Source organism: Solanum verrucosum, unplaced genomic scaffold (assembly GCF_900185275.1).
Source record: "Solanum verrucosum unplaced genomic scaffold, falcon-dt-bn FXZP01000079.1, whole genome shotgun sequence".
Classification (NCBI taxonomy): domain Eukaryota; kingdom Viridiplantae; phylum Streptophyta; class Magnoliopsida; order Solanales; family Solanaceae; genus Solanum; species Solanum verrucosum.
Window position 1 is genome coordinate 4,502,414 of NW_026020368.1, and position 24,630 is coordinate 4,527,043.

Consider the following 24,630-nt stretch of genomic DNA (forward strand, 5'->3'; position numbering starts at 1 on the left):
GATACCCTTTGTTATACTTTTAGGACATTGATGACCCTACCGTTCAAATTTTGGGTTGTACATACCCTTTGAACTAATGGAGAGACACGTGTCACAATCTTAACGGCCTATCCAAAATTTATTTACTTTTTATCCCTAGTTAAAAAGCCCACCCAAAAACCCACCCGGATAAGTATAACAAATAAAAAAAAACCAAACAGACCACACCCAAATAAACCCATTTCCCTTTCTTCATTGTTCCACCATCCAAACACCCCCACGAAATAGATCGACACCGAAAACACCACTGCAATTTCATCCTCTCCGGCAAAGACCAAAAAATAAAAAGACCCACATTACCCTTATTTAGAAGTGGCACTTAAAAAGGACCAACACTGCATCTGCTCATTGTACCAAAGGCAGTACTAATTGTACATTTAAAAGGACCAACACTGCATCTGCTCATTGTACTAAAGGCAGTACTAATTGTACATTTTGAAGTTGTACATTTACAGGACCAACAATGCATCTTTTGATTGTACTAAACGTAGTACTAATTGTACATCAATAAAGCCCTCTCTCATTTTCCTTTCACTTTCTCTAGAAGTTTCTCAAATTTCTAACCCTAATTTCTCTCCCTCTCGAGTGTTCTTTCTACTTCTCAACTCTTCAATGGCGAATCCACCTGTTCTGTACTCTTTTGTGTTTGTCTACATCTCTCTGAAGCTTTGCTGAAGGTTTCTGTTTATCTCCGACGAACTGTGCAGGTTCTTCTTCGTCGTTTAAGCGAAATTTCAATGGCGACTCCATCTCTTCTTTATTGTTTTCTCTTTGTCTACAGCCTTTAAATCTGTCTCTGAAGCTTTGCTGAAGATTTCTATTTCTCTCCTACGACCTGCGCAGGTACTTCTTCATGGTTTAAGCGACCCTAATTTCTCTCCCTCTGAACTCTTCTTTCTACTTCTGAACTCTTCAATGGCGAATCCATCTGTTCTTTACTGTTTTCGATTTGTCTGCAGCCTTTAAATTTCTCTCTAAAGGTTTCCTCAACATTTCTGTTTGTGTCGGATGACCTGCGCAAGTACTCCATCTGTTCTTTACTGTTTTCTGTTTCTCTAGAGCCTTTAAATCTCTCTCTGAAGCTTTGCTGAAGATTTCTGTTTGTCTCAGACGATCTGCGCAGGTACTTCTTCATGGTTTAAGTAAAATTTACATGTTTCCTCCATCATTTGTTGTTTCTCCGATTCCTAATTTGTCTTCTGTTTTGCTCTTTTTGTGATTCTTAAATTCTCGCATGTACACTATATTAAGCCATATTATACTGTATGCATGTACTGCAAACTTCTACTGAATAATTGCATGTATTTGTCTATTACACTGTCTTCACCATCGAACCACACCCTTTCAATGCTTCAAACCTTCTGCTTACAATGGTTTCTCCATTTCTCTTTTCCCTATTGTTTACGCTTTCAAACTCTTATATTTTCTGATGGTTTTTGCCTTTTTCCATCTGAAGCTCTGTAAATGTATTTCATGTTAATGTTAGATTTAATCCTATTGGCCGTTCATAAACTCATCAAATTTATCCAGCAAATCTTTTTTTTGGCTTCGTCTCAACGGGCTTACATGTAGATTCCTGCATTCATCTCAACCTTAGTTTTCCTGCTTAAACATTTTGTCATTTCTGACATATGTTTTATCCTCACGTGTTCGGTATTCAGAGGTTTTATATGTCTTCGCTTTCATACATATTATAACCCAAAACCCCCCAAGTATACATGCTCCTCTCTTGTGTGATCAATAAACCTGATAAAGATAGCACAAACGTGAGTCAATAACAATATGTTTGATTTTGAGAAGATAGGGGGAAAGATGGGAGAAAGGACAAAGAGATTTTTTGATTTATTTTGAACTCGTGAGGTATTAGTGAGAGGTTTTGATTGAGAAATCATCACCAACTACCAAAACTGACAACAACCAGATGTTTATAAATTGAAATTTCAATAAGGCAAAACAAGTTATTAATTTTGCGATTGTAAATCCATTCGAAGCTTTCTGGTTCTTTTCGCTGGTTCTACTGGCGCAGTGATGAAGGAGAGACGGGTTCATGATGGTCAAGTTTCATGGTGGCCGAAGGGTCACTGCATCGCTGATTTCGCCCGGAGCGAGGGAGTTGAATTTAGTAGCAACTAGAGGTGGTTTTGTTGTGGAACTTCGTCGGAGAAGATGAGTCGCGACGGTGTGGTGGAGTTCCGGCGTGGGTTCGGTGGGGTGTTAATTGGTTGCCGATGGTTGGTGGAACAATGAAGAAAATAAAGTTGGAGTTTATTTGGGATTGGTTTTTTTTGGGGGTGGGGGTGGGTTTGGGTTATAATTATTTGGGCGGGTTTTCGGGTTAGGCCTTTTAATTATGGATAATAAATAAATAAATTTTGGATACGCGATTAAGATTATGACACGTGTCTCTCCGTTAGATCAAAGGATATATACAACCCAAAATTTGGACAGTAAGGTCACCAGTGTCCTAAAAGTATAACGAATGGTATTTAAATACCATTTATGATAGTTTGGGGGTATATTCGTCCTTTTTCCCCATATTATATATTACAGTATTGTACAAATTATTTCTCTCGAAAATTGAAATAAGATAAGAAAAAAAAAATCCTTTTTTATTTAATTTTGATCTGAAGAGCCCCATGTGAAATTCTGCTCTATCAACCAGTATGTTGAATTGAATTGATCAAGTGTGCAGGGAGGACATTTTAATTTAATTATTAGCTAAAATAAATGGGTGAATTTCCCACATTTTATTATCTCATCTTACTGAGTAGTTTTTTCTTTTTTTTTGTATCTTACCAGAAGAAAACATGAAATTAGTTATGAAATGTATTGATAATATCTAATTAATTCATTGTTAAAATGCTTTTAGTTAATTAATTTTTTTTTTTATAATCCGTCTCTAATTTGTAGTTAAATGGGATTAACATAAAGCTTTTGTTGGTTAGCTATAAAAATTTATCTGTCGCTAAAACACTCTTAGCTAATTGATTTTATTTTTTTTATAATCAGTCGTTAATCTGATGAGATTTTTGTTGTTTAACTATAAATTTTTATTTATTGCTGAAATGCTTCTAGCTTATTGAATTTTCTTACAAATCACCGCTAATACATAGCTAAATGATATTAACATGAAATTTTTGTTATTTAGCTATGAAATTTTATCTATCACTAATTCCTCGATTTTAGTCATTTGTGCTCGGCACTAAGGAAAATGTGTTTTTAAAATGTTTGATACGTAAATAAAAAATATTATCTCCATAATTAATTGGAATTTGGAAATGTACCAAAACACTTTAGGTAAAGAGCAGAAATATATATAACTATATAATTAATCAGCAAGTTAAATGGAATTCTTCTAGTACTTTTCAAATTGTTAAGTTTCACTTGCAAAATTTCAAGTAGTCGAAGCTTGTTTCAATTAAAAAATTATTAACTCACATAAAATATGATGGAGTAAGTACATCTTTTGTAAGAAATATTTTATGAAAGAAAATGTGAAGTAAGTGAACAATCAGCGTCAGTACTGTATCTCAGACAAAAGATACTCATATATAAGTATTTTTTTGATTTTTTATTCGATGACTGGTACTCATATTGGAATATAAGAATATAATTATTTTGGATTTGCTCCACGTAGAACTTCATTAGGAGGAAAACGCTCTCTATCAGAAAAAATTTGATACCCAAATCTCTAACTCAAGACATTTGATTAAGAAAAAAATAATATCATTCACTGTATCACATTCTTTAATGATGGTAAAATATATATAAATATCAATATTACATTATATCTTTTCATGCACTAATTAATTATACCATTATACGTTACGTAGATGACATGCTCACGAGAGAAATTCTGAAATTGATCAAAGATACAAAACATATACAAAAGCAATACGTGAATATTCCTGTGATCCAAGTTTTTCATATTTTACCATTTTTTAGCTCTCAAATATTATTTACTTTCTTTACCATTTTCATTTATAAGTTCTTTAACAAATATATTTAATTACTAATAAATGAACTTGACAAGTTAAATAGAAACTCGTGTCTTTAATATTATATAAATTAAAATTTATCATTATCTCGATAAACAATAATACTAAAAAAGAAAATAAAAAATTACAAAAAGAGGAAGGAAATTAATTAACTAGCAGTATGGTGTCTTTCAATTATTTATTCCGTTGCTGCATCATTGGTTCTCACTGTATAACACGTTTTCTCTCTCATATTTATTTGATGGATTTTAAAAAATAAATAAACTACTCCCCATACAAAGTCATTTTTGTTAGGGAATATTTTACCATAATATGAACTCGATATGAATTTGAATTTAATCGGACTTCAATATGAATATCGAACATTAAGTGGAAAATGAAAAAAGAGAGTAAATTTTAGGTTTAGCAAACATAACAATCATATTTAGATGTTATAACTATAGTTTGCATAATTACGCTCCAAAACAATTTTTATGTTTGTTATGACTATTAATCTATATATTCGGTATACTTATACATAAAAATCAATTGTATAAGTATATATTTGGAATCTGTATACAAATAAAAAACTAAATTGGTTGTTGTATAAGTTTTTTTTTTTTTGGTTATGATTTTCAGTCGTATATGTATATGTGTATTATATGTATTCAAATATAAATTTGTATATATATGTATATGTAACTGTATTTTTGCATACAGTTGTAAGTTGTAGCTTTATACAAACACAAATTATACATTGTAATTTGTATAATTTGTGTTTGTATAAAGTGAGAAAGAGAGAAAGGCAAGAGAGAACTGGTAGGGGAGATCTATATTTGTATAATTATAAGTGTATAGGATGAAAATATATGTATTTGTATTTGTATATACAGTTTTCTCTTGTTTCATACAAACACAAACGCAGTTTATACATTTGTGTTTGTATAAAGTGAGAGAGGCGAGGGAGAGTGGCGAGCGAGATTTCTGAGGAGAGAGGCGAGTGGCAAAGTGTTTGCTACGGATTAAAATTAATTAAATGAAACTGTGATTATAGCTTTAAATTAAGAGTTTGCTATTTTATATAATTTTCCTAAAAAAAATTAACTTAATTTGTTAATATTTGAGATACTATTATATAAGTATATTGCAATATATATATATATATATATAAAAATTTGTATCAATATCGACGTCACACCCATAGTTCCGCAAAATAACATGACACATGACATGTGACGTCCGGAATCAAAAGGGCAACAATTTTTTTCAAAAATTCCAAAAGGGCAACTCAATTAATTATAAAACCAAAAGGGCAACAATTTGTAACGGCGTCTAAATCAGGTTTTCAAAAACGAGGCTCAAATTTCGATGAACCTTACAAGGCTCAACAACTTTTAGCCTTGTAAAGCTCAGCCGCTATGAGCCTTACAAGGCACAAAGCTGTCAGCGCCTGCAAGGCGATTTTAAAAAAAATAAATAATAAAATTGCGTTTTATTTTCTTGTTTGTCAATTACTTATTTTCAATATGAAAAGAGTATCCAATATGCACAGATATAGTCAATATATTACATTCAATCTGGATAAATAAGAGAGAAAAAGTTGGACATTGTTATCTAATTGAGTTATCCTCTGACACTATTTTCACATAATTTAATGTATCTCAATAAAAATAGGCATAATACATATATTGGCTCCTAAACTTGGCTTCAAATTTTAACTTTGACCTCCAACTTTCATAATGCACAAATAGGCACTTTAACTATCCTACCTTTGAATAAATAAATACACGATTTTCGGAACCAAAAGCGTGAAATGCAAACGCTCTCACGTGTATTAGTGACCCACTCAATGGCTGCCAACTATTCAATGCATGTGGGCCCGTTTTCCTGTCTATTTGACACCTTTTCAATTTGCCATGCATTTATTTCAATCTCTTTTAATGGATATGGACCCCACCTCACTAATTCCATTCCCTTCTCTTTATTTCTGTCTCACAACTTCTTCCTTCACTTTCATTTTGTGGTAAATTAATATTTGAAAATGTCAATTATTCAATTTATAATTTATTTGTCTTATTTCTTTTTTTAATTTATGTGTATTCAAAGATTACATTTAAGATACTATAAATTATTAGACTTAATATTTAAAAAAAATTATTACAAATTTGAAAATTACGTAACATGCACTATTAATTACAATAATTACTAATTTAAAATATTTTTCAATCTAATAAGAGCCTACAAACACACTATACGTTATATTTAAAAGTACTATAAATCATAATTAAAATATATTTTTTTTAGAAATTTTTTTGTTGACTCTTGAAATTCTATTGGTGACACATGAATTTGAATAGATGGAACAATATATATTATTGAAAGTTAACAATACTATAAGTTATTCAAAAATGACGTTAATGATTTTTATAAATTATAACAAATTAGCAACTAAAATATTTTTGAAAAAACATACAAAAAACTAGTTGATGAATCAGCCACCACACCGTGGACATGTATGCTTTCTGTGATTAAAATTGAGTTTAAGGGTTATTTTGGTCATTTAAGGATTTTTCTTTAAACTTCAAGCTTTATTAATAGTGATGTATTCATTTTAGAGTTAACATGAACGTTTACTACCATATAAATATATATAATTTATTCAAATTTAAAATTTAAAACTATTTATTTAACGTCAGTTAAAAATTAACTTTTAAATTAATTATTAGCACGGGCTCTTCATCACTAGTATATAATATAATAAGTGGGAATAGAGAGGACCTTGGGGTCGACACGTGTTCCTTTTTCCTTCTGGACAAAAAAAGACTATACATGCAGGAGGTCAATCTGTAAAAAAAAAAGGGGACCCATATTTTACTATTGAAGGATGCATGTTTCTTTTAAATTTCTTTTACCATACTAAATAATTGTATAAAATATTATAAATTACGATAATTAATTACTTAAATATTTAAAAGATATAAAAATATATAAAAGATTTGATTGACTCTTCAAATTTTACCGGTGACGCATAAATTCGGACAAATGAAATAATATATATTATTTGAAAATTTCTTAGAAAGTACTATAAATTACAGTAATTAATAGCTAGAAATATTTCAAAGACAAAAAAAATTGATTGAATCTCAAAAAAAAAAATTAGTACTACACGTGTTCCTTTTTCCTTCTTGCCAAAAAAAAACTTCATTATAATTTTTTTTCGTAATAACAAAATTTTTTATTAAATGTCACTTGCATTTTGCAGTAAACAACAAATAATGCAAAAAAGAGGGGAAAATTGTTGAAAAAAATATAAAAAGGGTTTAATTGTCCTTTCAATGCTTTTTTTTACTGTTGACCCCCTGGATTTTTACATCTGACGCGCCTAATTTGAGTGTATTTCACGCATTTTGCCAGGTAGGATCCGAGTGTTTTTTTGTTTAAGTTTTGGATAGTTAAAGTGCCTATTTGTGCACTTACAAAGTTAAAGGTCAAAGTTAAAATTTGAAGCCAAGTTTAGGGGCCAATATATGTATTATGCCATAAAAATACTATCTCTTGGAATAAATATAAAACAAAAATTTATCACCTCAAACCCAATTAGATACGAATACGATAAATATTTACTTGTATATGATGTTTATATTTAAATCAAATCGTTAATATTAAAAGTCAATAAATCAAAGTGAAAATGCACATCAATTTATCATAAATAAGTATTGAAAATATCTATGCAAGGCTTATGTTACTTTCGTTAACTTAATATAAACCTCTAGGGTGTGTTTGGTATGAAGGAAAATGTTTTCCATGAAAAATGCTTTCCTAGAAAATGTTATCTAGGGGGAAACTAATGTTGTAGCTTCAGGCGCCAAAAATTGAAGTCTTAGAATTGCTTTATTATATTTTAAAGACGTTTTAGTAAAGATTTGAAGTAGTGATGGTTCTTTCTTGAAAATGTCAAAGACACTATTCTAAGATATTGAACATAAACTGGAAGGACAAAATATAAAATTGAAAAAGACAACGAATTAAAATAAATTGGAAGGACAAATAACAGGAGCAGTAATTATAAATATTAATTATTTGTATGGTAATTCTCTCTAAAAACATGCATGGTTCATGTTTACTTTTTTTGCCCACGAAAATAAAACGGAAAAAAGAATAACTAATTGACAAACAAGAATAACTAATATATTGACTATATCTGTGCATATTGGATACTCTCTTCTTATTGAAAATAAGTAATTGACAAACAAGAAAATAAAACGCAAATTATTTTATTTTATTTTTAAAAAAAATCGCCTGCAAGGCGCTGACAGCTTTGCGCCTTGTAAGGCTCGTGGCGGCTGAGCCTTACAAGGCTAAAAACTGATGAGCCTTGTAAGGCTCATCGGAATTTGAGCCTCGTTTTTGAAAACCTGATTTAAACGTTGTTACAAATTGTTGCCCTTTTGGTTTCATAATTAATTGAGTTGCCCTTTTGAAATTTTCGAAAAAATTTGTTGCCCTTTTGATTCCGGACTCATGTTTTTTGTTTGTCTTTCTTTTAAAACTGACATGCTTCAAAATTAAAAATAAAATTAACTTTATATTTTCATTTTATTTTTAACGATTTTTTTTTATAATCATACAAATTTATATCATATTTGAGGTCATAAATCTTTCTAAGAAAATAATAAATAATTATTATGACATGTTTGATATCATTTAAAAGTTTCATTAATCATCTTTTTTAAATTGACATAATACATAAACATGATCTTTAACTTGGCTTCAGCGGATAACTATGCTCTCCAACTTTGAGTTTGCACAAGTAGACACTTAAATTTGTATAAAATTGAACAACTAGACACACTTGTTCACATAACATAATACACATAGGACACCGTGTTGGACACAAAATTGCCACGTAGGATGCCATGTAGGACGGATGTGTCTATTTGTTCAATTTTATACAAATTTAAGTGTCTACATGTGCACACCCAAAACTAAATGTCATAGTTATTAGTTGACGTTAAGTTAAGAGTCATGTTTATATACTATGTCTTTCAAATTTGTGTCGATTATACTATCCACATAAATTGAAAAATGGAGGAGTATTTTTAAACTACGAAATTGGAGGTCAGAATCAAGATTATATATTTTATAGGACTGAATAAAAACAAAAGGAAACCACATTAATTAAACATTGAAAATAATGTATTGCTCTATATATATAATTGATGATAATATTATTGGTAGCCTTTTAAAACAAAAATAAAATATTGATAGCTTAAAAGTATTATTTACTCCGTTCATTTTTAATTGTCATGTTACACTTTTTGAAAGTTAATTTGTTTAATTTTCAAAGTTAAATTAGATTACATTAATTTAATATTTTTTTAAAAAAAATATATTCAAAAATTATACAAAAAGTACTATAAATTGCATTTTTTTGCATATCAATATGATGAAAAATATATCGTAAAATATTTGTCAAAATTCTTATTATTTAACTCTAGAAAAAAACTCTGACAACTAAAAGTGAACGGAGTAATAATTTACTTGGGTTTGATTACAAACAATTTACTTGGATCATAGTATTGAGACAAAACTAGTTTTATTCTATAATATATCACAATTTCACTAAATAACAAATGATTATAGGAAACGACAATTACGTTGGTACCAATAATTGGTAGGTGGAATCACGTGTTTAAAATCATAAGATCAAATAATATTTTGAAATATTTTATATATTTTTAATATAAATTATAAATTTAATTTAAAAAATTACTTTCTTAAATTTTTGTATCAAATCCCAGAAGTACTTTTAATTTGGAACCAATAAATCAAGCACAAGTTATATGCTTCAAATTAATTAGCCAAACATAAAATGTTATTCTTTAAAAATATTTCTTTTCTTTTTCAAAAATTACTTTTCAAAAGAAGTAGATCAAACATGTTATAAATAACATATAATTAGAATTTAAATTCTATGCACTAGATTATTTTTTTGGTTTCCGTTCAAAGTTGGTATTAGAGCTTCGATTGAATTCGAGCCGCGCACTTCATGTCTCATTTGGGAGCGACGCCTCCAACATACTTCATACCCAATAATCAAACCTAAAACCTCCAATTAAGAATATAACAATCTCATACGCTAGATATTTATATTATAAAAAAGTTATAAGTAAAGTTTTATGATTATAATTATCTCACAATTCATATATAAGTTAAATTCTTCAATTAAACTTTAGTAAATAGTGGAGAAATTCTAAATTTAACCTTAATCTCTCTAAGCACAGGTCAACAATTCGAGGATTTAGCAACATCAATTAAATCATGCAAGACTATTATATCCACAATGTATTATACTAGTCAATGAATTGCAGGGGTCGTTTGGTACAAAGACTAATAATGGAGGGATTAATAATGCTGAGATTAGTAATGCTGAGATTAATAGTGCAGGGATTAGTAATGCAGGGTTTATTTTTATCAAGTGTTTGGTTCATTATTTTCCACCTCATCTTGTGTTTGGATTAAAACTTTATAAAAAACTTCTTTCCAATTATACCATTAAATTATTATGTAATTGAGTTAAGGTAAATAATTGCCAGACAATATTATTTTTTATGGCCTTCTAACTAGTTATGAGAAGAACAATTTTGTTGTCATGTTTGCCTTTTTTTCCACTTAAATTATTTGAGGATAAATAATTATCATCTTAGTAAATTGTTCACTTACAAAATGTCAATTTTCAATTTAAAAAAGATAAACTATATATCACTTTAAAAATTGAAAAGGCGGTAAACAATTGTAAAATTGAATAAATCATCTACATTTATACATAAAAATTGCAAGTTGTAGTTTTAATATGTATGCAATTTTATAAATTGTTCAAAATATATATTGTATTAATTTGTATTGGATTTATTTAGTAACAAACAACTCTCTCTAAATAATTTGGAAGCTAATTTATTTAAATAAAGGGAAAAGGGTCTGATATACCCCTCAACTTTGTCATTTAGAGCTGATATACCCTCGTTATAAAAGTGGCTCATATATACCCCTACTATTATACAAATGGCTCACATATACCCTTTTCCTCTAACGGAAGTGAAAAAATTAATTTTAGTTTAATTTTTTTAATTATTTTAAAAATATATAATCCCATATCCTCCTCAAACATATATTATTATTTTTAACTTTTTTTTGTTTCAATGACTAATTTAGATTTATTATTTTGATGGTCAAATTTATTTAAGTTTTGCTAATATTCTTGTAAAATTTATTATAGATGACCCAATTTTTTTCTTCAAATACAAAAATTAAATTACAATATATCCGAAAAAATAGTTTTAAATTATATAATAGCCACAAAAAAAATAGTTTTAATTTTTTTTCTTTACACTAAGGAATGAAAGAAAAAAAATAAAATAAGAGAAAGAAACTCAAATAATGAAAATCAAAAAGTCAAAAAATAATTTATGTCCGAAAAAAATTAAAATATACCTTGAAATTTTCTAGAAAAATCATATATACCCCAAAATATTTTTTTAAAGAAATCAAAAGTCAAAAATATAAATTTAAAACTAATTTTTTCACTTCCGTTAAATGAAGGGTATATGTGAGCTCATTTTGTAACGGTAGGGCTATATGTGAGCCGTTTGTATAATGGTAAGGGTATATATGAGTCACTTTCGTAACGAGGGGCATATTAGCTCCAAATGACAAAGTTGAGGGATATATCAGGCCCTTTTCCCTTAAATAAATTTACTAGTACAATTATAAAACATAAAATAAACAAAATAATTAAAATGATTTGAGGGATATTTTTGTCTTTACATAGACTTATCCCATGGTATTATATCCTATGTATATTACTAATAATACCTCCAAATGGAAGGTATTAGTAATACATCCTACAATACCATGTAGGAGGTATAACTACATAGGCGCAAATTCCTACCAAACATAGTACTAAATAATACCACACCTAATACATGGACTATTTATTTTAATACGGCCTACCAAACGACCCCGTAGTACATTATGTCCCAGACATAAGTTAAATGATAAGTTATGCCCCTGAGTATAAGTTCAGTGACACAAATTATATCCCAAGGCACAAAAGTTATGGCAAAACAAACCAAGACACAAGTTTGGTGATCTAAGTTATGTCCAAGACGTAAGTTTAGTGACATAAGACATAAGTTCAATGCTACAAGTTATGTCTCAAAATTGTACAAGTTATGTCATAATGACAAAAGTACTCTAAAAGTCTTGTCCTGCGAATTAAATACTATCACTTCATTTGTCTCTAATTACTTATCCACTTTTGAATTGACACACCTATTAAGAAAACAATGATTGACATAGTGAGTTTACCATTTTACCCATATTAATTATGAAGTGGATTAAAAACTTAAAATTAGGGGTGGCAATAGGATAGGTTAGGGCGGGGCGGGGTGGGGTAAGCCTTGACCTATTAACATTTTGGCATGCCCTACCCTACCCCGTTTAGCATTTTTAAAAAAATTAACCTACCCCACTAATCCCTGCCCTGCCCTCCCCCATTACAATAACAGTGCAAGACCCCAAACCCATCAAGTTACGTGATTTTTTAGTTGTATCTTAAATATTGGTAAGTGCTGGTAGGAATTGGAGTAAACTTGATTTTTTTTTTGCATGTAGCACACTTATTATTCTATCACAATTGGAATGTAGAAAAATAATAAATCACACCTTAAATTGCTACTATTAATTAATCAATACCTTACAAAACAACAAAATTCCAAAAATATTATTCTATTAATTTCAAGTGACTGTGACTATATAATGAATTCCAACTAGTACTTTAGGCTGCAGAATCACGGTATTAGGAGCCCGAAAGTCCCCAAATCGTTGAGGTTTTTTAGCTTTCTTCACCGATTCTTCTCCTCTAGCTATCTCATCCTCTATTTTAGACCTTGCCCTGCCTTGCCCTACCCCGCCCCGTTTAAAGCTTCCCCTGCCCCGCCCTATTAAGGGTGTGCCCTGTCCCCCCCTGCCCTGCCCTCCCCCAATTGCCATCCCTACTTAAAATCTTCAAGAAGTTCTACCTTTTTCAAAGTAATTAATTGAGGTTATAATAGGTAAAAAAAATTGTTTTTTCTTAATTTGTCAAAAGGGACAAGTAATTAGGGACAGAGGAAGTATAAAACTTATCCCCACCCCCCACCCCCAAAAAAAATCTATTAAAAGTTGTTTCCGTGAAATTAGATCATAGTTAAGGATTGGAGAATTTTCACAAATAACCACTCAAAAATAACTTAATTATGCTCCATAACAATAGTTTGCTAATTACGATTCGTAGCTACATGTTAGAGCGAGGAGAGAGGCGAGCGAGATTGGGAGAGGGAGGAGAGAGGGCAGAGAGTGGAGAGAGGCGAATTGTATATGTATATCAGTCGAATTGTAAATGTATATCTGTCAAATAATTGTATATATGTAACTGGTATACATATGTATTTGTATATCTGGCGAGCGAGGGAGGAGAGAGGGTAGAGAGCGGAGAGAGACTAATTGTATTTATATATCTGTCATATAATTGTATATATATGTATAATTTGTATTTGTATATGTATAAATGACATAATTACATCTAAAATTAAGCTGCGAGCTGTAATTAATTCAAACTATTGCTATATTAACTAATTAACTAGTATATTTTTGCTTATCCACGTAATTTTTCCGAAGGATTTAATCCACAATTTGCATCAAATAAATATTATGGGCCAAAATTTAAAACCCATGCAAAAACTTGTAAATAAGACGTGGATTGGATTGATAAAACCCATCTGACCCGGCCCACAATGTAAGAGGTTTATCTGTCTCCTGCTAAATAGATTTTGACATTATTAGGGTTTTTGATCATCTTCAGGTTCCTACTTCGCCAAGATTTCCAGGTTCATTTCCAATTTCTCCTCCCTTTTTTTTCTTGATTTTGTTTAATTCTACTTCTTTCAGTGAAAACGTTTGCTCCTTTAACGAAGAGAAACTTCGAATTTGAGTCACTCTTATGGAAGAAATGAGTATATATGCTTCTGTGATTGGCTTTTGCTTACTTGACATTGAATTAACTTATTATTGATGCGATGATTTGATTGTGGATGGATGCTCTTTTGATCATTTTTTCGCATGTACCTTCAATAGTTTTTGGATCAGTGCAATACTGATGTACTGCACTTGCCTGCTTAAAAGTAGTGTTTGGTTGTAATATATCTAACTAGAGGTTGGAATTGCTTGTGTATTTTAGTGGAAACAATGTCAATTAAAGGAAGTACTTGCCCTTTTTTGTTTGTGTCTGTAGTTCTTTGGGGTTTTGATTTCTTTTGGGTATTTGATGGATGAAAGATCGTTTCTTTCGCTTGAATTGTAGAATTATTTGATGGAAATTGTCATGTATTATTGAAAGTTTGGAACATCTTTGCATATGTTGGTATAAGCATTAGTAGTTATGAATGCTACAAGTATTGTCGAGCAGAGGTAGTAAATTACTATGTCCATGTGGACTTACCTCCAGCTTGATTTCAAGTTTGGTCTCTTTAGACAAGATATGATGTTGCCAAATTGTTCGATCATAGATTTTTCGTTTTGCTTGCTTGACTTTGTAACAATGGTCAAATCTATCTTGATCTCGTATTCGTGTAGAGCATTTAGTATTAAATGATAGTATCTTTTTGAAGCCCACCTGGTAAGATGGATAATTAACAAGCATCTTAGGATTCATTAAGAGTCTTAGATCCTTAGAGATAACTACGTCCTCTTTGAATCCATTACCTCTTTGGCTGGACGGAAACATACAACATCTTGATAACTTGTCACTCGTGTCATTAAGAGCGTTGTACTCCAATATTACGGTATATCTCTATGCCGTTGTGTCACATTGCTTCAGTCATCAGCAAATTGATCAATGTGTTCCAGTGATGTTGGGTTACAGAAATATGTATGGGTCTGGGTTATGTCCCTTACTATGCATTTCTCTCCGTATCAGTGGTTTTCTGAGACGTAGTCTGAGTGTCTCCTTTGGGGTTAAATATGTTGGTACACTCTCTACAGTTGTTAACTCTCATTTGGTATGATCTGACTATGTAATGAATTTTTAAACATATCTGAATTTTGAGGAAAATAAATTTGCAAGTAGCAATTGTAGCTAATTGTTGAATGATTGCTAAGAAGATAGATATGCTTACACAAATGTTGCCTAGTTAAATCATTGATGGAGATATTCCATGATAAAGGAATGGCCACAACACAAGTTAAACCTTGTCCTAAAATTGCATCATGTGCAGATAGCATAAACTTGGCTACTCGGTTGGCATTTTCTTGCTTGGCTCCATCCCACAATTTCCCTCAACTTGACTTGTCTCGGAAGAATTCTGCCCTTCTATTTTTTCCTTGCATTCTGCCCTTATGGGAATAGGATGGTGGATATTGTTGTTGGGGTACTTTGTTTTTTTTTAAATTTAAGTTGTGAGGGGGCAAATATGACGCCACAACAAAATTAGTTGAATGCACACACTAAATACGGTGGGAATGGATGGTGGATATTGTTTACATTCATCCCCTATTTGAATGTACACACTAAATGGACATTTATGACGCCACAAAAAAAAATTGGAAGTAAACTTTTTTAAATGTTGAGATGAAAAATCTCATATTTTCCTTCTATGATAATAGTGTTTAAATGTACACTGAACCTTGTTGCGTTTAAGATATAAGTCTTTTCAACATTGAAATAACTTACCTTCAATTAAATGTAATTCGAAGCTAGATTGGAAATTTAAATGCATCTTGTGTTTGAATGTTATAATACAACCTGATGGAGTAGATGTTTTTGCATTTCTTATTATAATATGATGTCTGAATGCATCTTGCAGTACTTGTTTTCAGTATAGGCATATTAAATTATGAAAATAAATAGAAATGTAATGTCTGATTTATACTGTTCAGCTGGTGTCTATATTAGATACAGCCTCATTTTTGTACCTGTGCTCCACAAGGTGTTGTGGTAGGAAGGAACTGGGAAGCTTATGTCCTGATATTTTCATCTATATGTAATTTGCTTACTTGACTATAATACTCTGTGACTTTTGAGGTCTTCATTCTTTTATGCAATTAAACCTTGAACTTGCATCAAAAACCAAAAAGGAGAATGAAGTAAGCCGTAATCACATACTCACATTTGTCAGAGACATGCACATCTATTGATTTTTTCACCAGATGTCTTGTAGTTTCAAACATTCCCAATTCAGCTGCATTCTGCGTCTTATTGCAGGAGAAAAAAGCAGAATACAAAAGTCTTAGGTTAGTTCCTTCTGAGAAAGATGGCTGGACTTCCAGGATACAGTGCCCTTGCTCCCAAGACTAAGAATCTGGTTATGGCAGGAGGTTTGACAGGATTTGTTTTTGGTGTGTACTACTACACTATGAGAGCCGTTGGAGGCTCAGATGAACTTCAAGTAGCCATTGATAAGTTTGAAGATGCAAAACGCAGCAGTGAGGCTGAAGCAAGTTTGGCACCCAAGCAATAATTGTGTGCAATATGAAGGTCACACTGAAATTTGGAAAGAAGTATCGGATGATTTTGAAGCAGTAGAACAGGACTTCAATCATCTTATGCTTGTTGAATAACTTGTCCTGTTTCTCATGCTTTGCGAATATATATACTTTGCTGTAAAGATATCAAGATATTGCATCTTTTTTTAAGCTTTCATGTTGAGATAAATTTTCTTCCTTTTTGAATTTCATTGTCTACAGACTATACAGTCATATTGTTTATTTTAGGTTTTACAGACTCTTCATTAAGTATTCATTGATCTGCATTAAATCATTTACTGCGCCAATGTGTATATTTTGTAACGAAAATTATCAACTCCCGTCTCAGAGTGCCCATATTATCATTATCCCAGCAAATGAACATTTGAAGAAAATGTTTAAAATTGTCTGTGTTAGCACAGTGAGCTAAATTTGATCTTTAAAGTAGTTGAACGACTTTCTCGTTTTATAGACATAAGTTTAGTTTGGTTCATCGGGCACAATGATAGAATTCAGAAACGAAAAACAAGTAATGTTGTATTCCTTAACATTAAGGTATGCTGGAGACTTCCAAAATAGTTAGTAACAAGCTAAAACAAGTTAGGTATAAAGTGACTCAACATTTCATTTTACTGATAATCTGTATGCACATTCGTCCTTAAAGTAAGCAACTTCCAGGAGCAACTGATTTATAGTCTGCAAAACTGAATTCATTTTTCATTACTTCTTGTAGAGTTGATTTCCATTACTTAGACTCATCTAAGCAAATGCTGTTTATGAAAACTAACATTAAAAAATTAAAACCCTCATTTCACCTCAAATTCATGGCGATGCTACCTACATCTTCTTCAATTATTGATGCCGAGAGAAGCCTTTAGTTTGTCAACAAGATGGGGCAGTACGTTGATGCTGTCGTGAACTGACTGGTCAACACATGATTCCAGTTCCATTGTGGCGTTGCTTTTGTTCTTCTGGAGTTTGGCACTCTCAAACTTGTCTTGGCACACCATTAGAGACCTGTTCAGTCTTTCCTGTAATTAACCAATAAATTACATTAATAAACTATGCTTGACGCTATAGAAGTGAAACACACGCCTTTTGCTGGAAACAAAAAGAAGAAGCTCATCTTTTTAAAATTGAATGACAATTTACGGAAGATAAAAAAATATCATACATATGTGAATTTAGTACTATGATATGATAGAATTTCAATTAACATAACTAATTTCAACATCCAATGTACAATAATGTTGATATTAGTCTAACTCCTTAAAATTGAGATCTAATTGATCAAACGTTTCTCGTTGAGATCACTTTGCACGTCAACGATTAAAGCACACACTTATCTGCAGTGCAGGGCTTCAAGCCCATGAAGCAACACCGACTACTACTATTATTTTGGGATGCATAGTTTTTCATAGTTCCCAAATATGTCTCCAAATGCCACTACTACTAACGTGAACTCAAGAAAACAAATTATCAGATTATAATAGAAGTAACAAACCCCACAACCCAATCCAATTTCCCTGCCCTCAATTTTTTTATTTTTTTATTTTTTATTTTTTTTTAAAAAGTTACGTATATGTTTTCTCTGGGTTGATGTATATAATTTTTTTATCATTCTCAAAAAAAAAAATTTCATTCTCAAAAACAAACCCCACAACCCAAAGTCACAGTTGGTGTACAAGGAAGGAAGAGGGGGAGATAAGATGCCTAGCCCAAGATAGGAAAGCTAATCTGAAAAACAAATGATGGTTCAGTCGTTCAGAAATCCAAAACCAGGACTTGACCAGCCACCCACTATTAAGGGTTCAAGGCAAACCTCCTAATTACAAAACCTAAAACCAGAGTCAATTTGATCCATCCGACTCGGAAACAGAGCAGATGCAATATGCCTCTGAAAGAGACTTTTCCATCTCACTTCAGATGCACAAGTGGCTCAAATTCTATTAGTACAGACATTTGGAAAGACTTCGGGTGGTTCATACATCTTAGAACAATACATGCAGTTGAATTATCAAAAAAAAAAAACATGCGTGCAGTCAAATGCTTTTCTTGGTTAGTGGTTAAAGGTAAATGCCTTACCCTGAACAATCTTCAGAAGAGAGGCATCCCTCTTTGCAAAAGATGCTCACTCTGTGAAGAAGATGCTGAGGATGTCAATCATCTTTTTCTTCATTGTAAAGTTACATGTCAATCTGGTATATTTCTTTGACCGCCTTGGACACAAGATGGTTTCACCCGACACCCCCTTGGAATTTTTGTTAGATACGAAAAAGGATGGCATGTCTAAAGTCTCCTCTAAGATTTAGAACACTATCCCTGTAGTTGTGTGGTGGGTTATCAGAGAGGAACATAAAGCTGAAGGCTTTGAAGACAGAAGAGACAACATTCTCAATTTTAAAAACAAATGTGCATTTTTTTCTTGGTTTAGAACCAACTCTCATGATAGATTTTCTTATTAGTTCTTTACATTCTCTGAGAAGTTATTATCGAGCTTTTTCTTAGCTCTCATTGATAATACACTTGATTTTACTGATTAAAAACAAACAAATCAGAGACAAATTACCCATTCCACAGAAACTATTCACACAAGTTGCGAGTATCAGTTCACAAGCTTCAACAGCAACTTATTCTCACAAGAACATCAACATAATCAGTGAGAATCATTTGGACATTTGGTCTCAATTCTCAGAGCTAATACACTCTGGGATCATTAACTTTTTTTGATTGGTAATCTGGGATCATTATCATCAAATATTTCTCTGCGGCAATTTTCTCTTCTGGCAATTTAATAGCTGAGAGGAGGAGGAGAATATTTTATTTTGAATTGGTTGTTAGAGGAGAAGAAGAATATAAACCTTCCAATTATATCGGTGAACTCTTAAATTGATTCATGTCCCCCCACTCGTAAGGAAAATTTTATAGTTATACTGGATTCAACAAACCTATTCAACCAGTAATATAATATGCCGAATGAATATCCACTCAATTCTTTGGGTCGTAAGCATTATGTAGGAAAGATGAGAGCTTGGTTGAACTATGGAGAATGTGAGGAAAATCAAAATTAGGAGTCACTTAATCTTAAAAGATGGAGAAGGCAAAAAATGGTATCAACAATCTTAAGAATATACTTCACAATCTTAAGGGTATATGCTATGTAGCAGGTGTTACTTATGTGAAATATCTAATTAGTTTATTGAGCATCTTTTCATACATTGCAGTTTGGCAGATCAGGGAAATGTTATTGACAGTTTTTGGAGTATATTGTGCAGTACACTACAGTTTTAGAAGATTGTTAGTCTGCTGGAAGACATATTATGCTGGCAGAATTCATAAAAAGATTTGGATGTTAGTTCCCCTATGCAATGCTTGGACTCTACAGAGAAACAGGAGGTGTTGTGAAGATAAAAAGGAGATGCCCTCTGTTATAACGTATAGATGTAAGCAGAATTTGTTCTACTAATGGGAATTTAGTTTTGAATATGAATGATATGCAGGAGTTGTTAGATTTGGAATATGCACATTTATACTAAGGGAGGAAATCCCATTCCACCAATAGGGAGTGTACATGATAAATGGTGCTATGGAATTGAGAAATCAAGAGGCACAAGTAAAAATTTCAACCTATCAACAAATTTTAAATGACCCACCAAGTAATTGATGAAAAGAACAACTGCATTCTCACAAGGACACGCAGAGCTCAGATTTAAGCTATTTAACATAACTCTAAAGTCCATGAGAAGTTCCCATGCCTCACACGCAACGTCACCTCCAGCCCTAGGAAATAAAAATCAGAAGCTGCTGCTTTTTCTCTCCTGTCTTTCATCTTCTTTTGTTTCCATGTTTCTTTGATAAGTAGGAATTTTACAGCATGTCGAGGGGCAGAACCTGTGAGAAATATAGGAAAAGAATAGTATTGAATTGTTGTTGTGTCTACATTATTACATTGAGACCATATTTATAGACACTAGAATACAATCCTTTACCAAGTAGGATACTATTAACTATTCCAATTCCTATTCTAAATAGGATTGTATAACCCTATTCCTATTCTAATAGGATTGTATAAACCTATTCCTATTCTAATAGGATTGTATAAACCTATTCCTATTCTCATAGGATTGTATAAACATATTCATGTTCTAACACTCCCCCTCAAGCTAGTGCATACAATTCATGTACCTAGCTTGTTACAAATGTAATTAATACGAGGACCGATGAGGGGCTTGGTGAGATATCTGCAAGTTGATCAGTCGACTTCACAAAATTGACAGTCAATCTCAATGTGCTTGTCTTCTCATTAAATATTGGATTTGATGCATAATGTCAGTCAATTTCAATGTGCTTAATCTTCTCATGAAATACTGAATTTGATGCATAATGCCGATAAAACACAGAGTGATAAAATTACAATGCTGAACTTCCCAAACCAAACTTGCAAAGACTGTTTCAGACCATTGAGTGACCCACATAATCGACATGCAAGGCTATTAAACTCCCCCTGAGCAACAAAGTGCTCAAAATCTAGTACAAAGTATATGGATCATGTTGGAATCAATAGATGAGTCGATATTAAATAAGAAAGTCACCGAAAAATTGGCCGGAACATGCTCATACGACGGAGTAGATTTGATGGCGGAAAGTTGTCAAATAAAATTATATGGATAGGGTCGGAATGATGACACAGCCCAACTAGAAAATAGAAATTATATAGGAAAGGTCGGATTGATGGCACGACCCTATTGAAAAAGGGAAATAATATGGGTAGGGTCGGAATGATGGCACAACCCTACACAAATCAGGTTTGAGTCGTCACCGAAAAAACGAATGGAACTACGGAAATCAAATCTGAGGAGTCACCGAAAAGACACACGATGCTATGCAACTCAGATATTAGTTCAGAAAAATCCACGGCGCAAATTAAATATGAAAAGTAGTCCGGAGAGATGCACGGTGCTACGCAAATCAAATATGCAAAAAAGGTAGTCACCGGAAGGATGGCACGATGCTACACAAATTAAATATGAAAAAAAAAGTCACCAGAAAGATCGCACGGTGCTACCCTTCGGGGTGGCCTAGTGGTTTGGGCTTGGGACTTCCATGTTAGAGGTCTCAAGTTTGAAACCCCTTGCCAGCGAAAGCAAGGGGTTTGCCTTCTGGGTCGAGCTCGTCGCATCGGGCATGCCTAGTGTGGGTTACCTCTCCTATGTGGTTTGCAAGCTATTGCATAGGAGCGAGGGTTTTACCCTGTGCGCACCCAAAGGGTAGCGGCTGTGGGTTTCCTTTGTCATAAAAAAAAAAGATTGCACGGTGCTACAAAAATTAAATATGAAAAAGTAGTCACCGGAATGATGGCACGGTGCTACACAAATTAGATATAGAAAAATAGTCACCAAAAAGATGGCACGGTGCTACACAAATTAAATATGAAAAAGTAGTCACCGGAAAGATAGCACGGTGCTACACGAATATCGACGGATATGTGGTTGACACAAAACAGTCCTAGAAAGTCATCGGAAATTGACACACGATGACCTATCTGACTGAGTTTTCTTCCCTGAATATGGGGTTCATGCATATATCATTGATTTTTGTCACTTTTGTTAACATAATTATTGGCCAGACGGGCGGCATATATGGGTAATAGCCACCCGCCGGCAATGGACTCTCTTTGATTTTCTACCAAGATCGTAGAGACTCTAATACCATGTGAGAAATATAGGAAAATAATAGTATTAAATTGTTGTTATGTCTACATTATTACATTATGACCTTATTTATAGACACTAGAATACAATCTTTTACCAAGTAGGATACTATTTACTATTCCTATTTCTATTTGTATTCATATTCCTATTCTAAATAGGATTGTATAAACCTTTTCTTATTCTAATAGGATTGTATAAACCTATTCATATTCTAATAGGATTATATAAACCTATTCCTATTCTAACAGAACCTAAGATGAATGTAAGCACTATTTTTATAAATCAGTCCTCAGAAGGACCATGAAGACCAACTTTAATGCTTTACACAAGCTCAAGCACAATTTTAAATGAACAAAAAATTCACTTGAATAAGAAAAGGGGAAGAAAAGAACTGAAAATCAAACTATCCTATAAGAACAAAAATATATGTAAGCTTTAAACAATTTTGTCGTTGTGGCTATCCATCTCTCTTTTTCTATATGGTGAACTTCACTCCCTACCCCAGGAGCCAAACGATTACCCTTCCCCATTTTACGCCTATGGTGACTTGAATCCCCAATCTTAAAGTTGGAGGTGCAGGAACTTTATCACTAAGTTGTTCCTCCTTTGTCTCTCACGATCATCTATCCATCCATTTCATTACTTCCAATTTCATTGAGCATTCATCCATTCTACATACAGACGTTCAAAAGCTATCATTTTTCCGCCGTAGCCGTTAACTTTGCCTCCTTCTCCATCTTATATCTTTCCCTATTCATTTGTTTTACCTCCTCGTCATTACTTCCCACGAACTTCACATACGCCACCTTCTTTTCCTCTACCTTCACTTGGACTTCTCCATCCCACCACCAGTCCCCTTGATGCCCACCGAATCTACCTGTCGAGACCCCTAGCACCTCTCTAGTCACATCCCTAATGCAACTAGCACCTCATGATGAAATCATTTTTTAGTGTCTTATTACTGAAAAATACTTTATGATGACAATATTTTCTACCAAGAAGGAGAAATAAGTTTTTTCACTTATTAGTGGAAGCAATTTTCTTCTCAAGCTTAAACTAACATGTAAAGACTTTCAATCTTCAATACTAAACAATATCACCAAAATACTGTTCTCACAGGCCACAGCCTATCCTTAACATCATGTGTCACCTACGTTGTACCAAACCGGAAACTATAAAAAGATTCCCTAAGGTAAAACGTTTCAACTGACTACAAATTTCCTCTATACCAATCACAGGCAACATTAGAGTAAGAAGAAGAATCTCACAGCAAGCACTAAAACATAATTATATACATCTTCACCTATCTTTGGTATTTTTGATAATGGAAAACAAGTACAACCTATGAATTGATTTATGGCCACAGACGTGGTCCACGAATGTTTTAGACCACACATTTTTAAAGACTTCATTTCTTCCTTAAAACTTAGTACCAAATCAAATCATATCACATAAAATTGGGACTGAGCGAGTAACAAACAGCACATTATCATTGTTTTAGATATAACTTCAAATTCATACCGCAAGAAAAAAATGAAATTACGTATAAAGAAATGAACTTTACCTGAAACTTGGCCATTTCATTCTGGAAAAGATTCTGAGCATTGTGCACAGGAACACTGCAATGCTCCACACATCGCCCTATCTCCTCTTGATTTCTTCTCCTATCAAAGCATTCGTAAGCACATCTGTAATAAGCTTGCTGCACATACCCATTAAAAATTAACAAAACGGACCCTAATCAAACATACAATTATCAGCAGGTGAGAAGAAATTGCAGAACCTGAAGAGTGAAAGCAACGTGGTCTTGAATGCCGGCGAATTGGGTTTGGGCAGCTGTGTTAACTTCGTTGAGTTTTTGCCTTAATCTTTCTGAAACTATCCTCTCTTCAGCTGCTGCTATTGCGTCCATTTTCTTCCAATTTGTTGGAAATCAAGATTTAGGGCTTTACAAGGGTTTAAGGATTGGGTTCCAACTTCCAGCTGGTGGTGGCAAATGGGCGGGTTGAAAATGGATCAACATAAAATGGGTAATAATTTAACCCGTTCATATTTGATATGGGTAAAAATGGATTGGGTAAAATACTAGTTTATTCATATTTTATCCATATTTTAATGAGTAAATAGTATTCTATTTAAGAATTCAACATGGGGAAAATATTTTAGTCTTTTTTTAGATGAAAAATATTGAAAATACTTCATTTAGTTTTATTGTATCATAAAAGTAAAAAAAAAAAATCCTAACTTTTCAATATAAAATAAATTTATGTAATAACAAGGAGAAAATATTTTTAATTTCAAAGTAAATGAATAGTTGCATTTTAGGACTAAAACATGCTTAATGC

The 24,630-nt window shown here is 32.3% G+C and overlaps 3 protein-coding genes across 3 annotated transcripts in view; 2 read left to right on the forward strand and 1 right to left on the reverse strand.

The window, feature by feature from the left end:
- LOC125838141 (signal recognition particle 14 kDa protein) overlaps positions 1-24,630 on the forward strand; it is a 325,612-nt gene that overhangs the window by 115,744 nt on the left and 185,238 nt on the right. The window lies entirely within an intron of this gene.
- On the forward strand, positions 15,580-16,797 carry LOC125838142 (uncharacterized). Its single transcript, XM_049517199.1, has one exon. It carries the CDS (start codon positions 16,364-16,366, stop codon positions 16,568-16,570), a length of 207 nt encoding a protein of 68 aa, XP_049373156.1. The 5' UTR covers positions 15,580-16,363; the 3' UTR covers positions 16,571-16,797.
- Positions 17,179-24,263, reverse strand: LOC125838139 (uncharacterized). Its single transcript, XM_049517196.1, has 3 exons — positions 24,069-24,263; positions 23,850-23,987; positions 17,179-17,605 (listed from the first exon to the last, which is right to left on the reverse strand). The coding sequence occupies exons 1-3, from the start codon at positions 24,195-24,197 to the stop codon at positions 17,423-17,425; spliced, it is 450 nt and encodes a 149-aa protein (XP_049373153.1). The 5' UTR covers positions 24,198-24,263; the 3' UTR covers positions 17,179-17,422.

Excerpts from the sequence above, each read along its gene's own strand:
- LOC125838142 (XM_049517199.1), top strand. The coding sequence starts at position 16,364 with ATGGCTGGACTTCCAGGATACAGTGCCCTTGCTCCCAAGACTAAGAAT.
- LOC125838139 (XM_049517196.1), bottom strand. The coding sequence starts at position 24,197 with ATGGACGCAATAGCAGCAGCTGAAGAGAGGATAGTTTCAGAAAGATTA. Across the intron at positions 23,988-24,068 it reads ACGTTGCTTTCACTCTTCAG|CAAGCTTATTACAGATGTGC; the intron begins GTTCTGCAATTT and ends GGGTATGTGCAG. Across the intron at positions 17,606-23,849 it reads ATGAAATGGCCAAGTTTCAG|GAAAGACTGAACAGGTCTCT; the intron begins GTAAAGTTCATT and ends GGTTAATTACAG.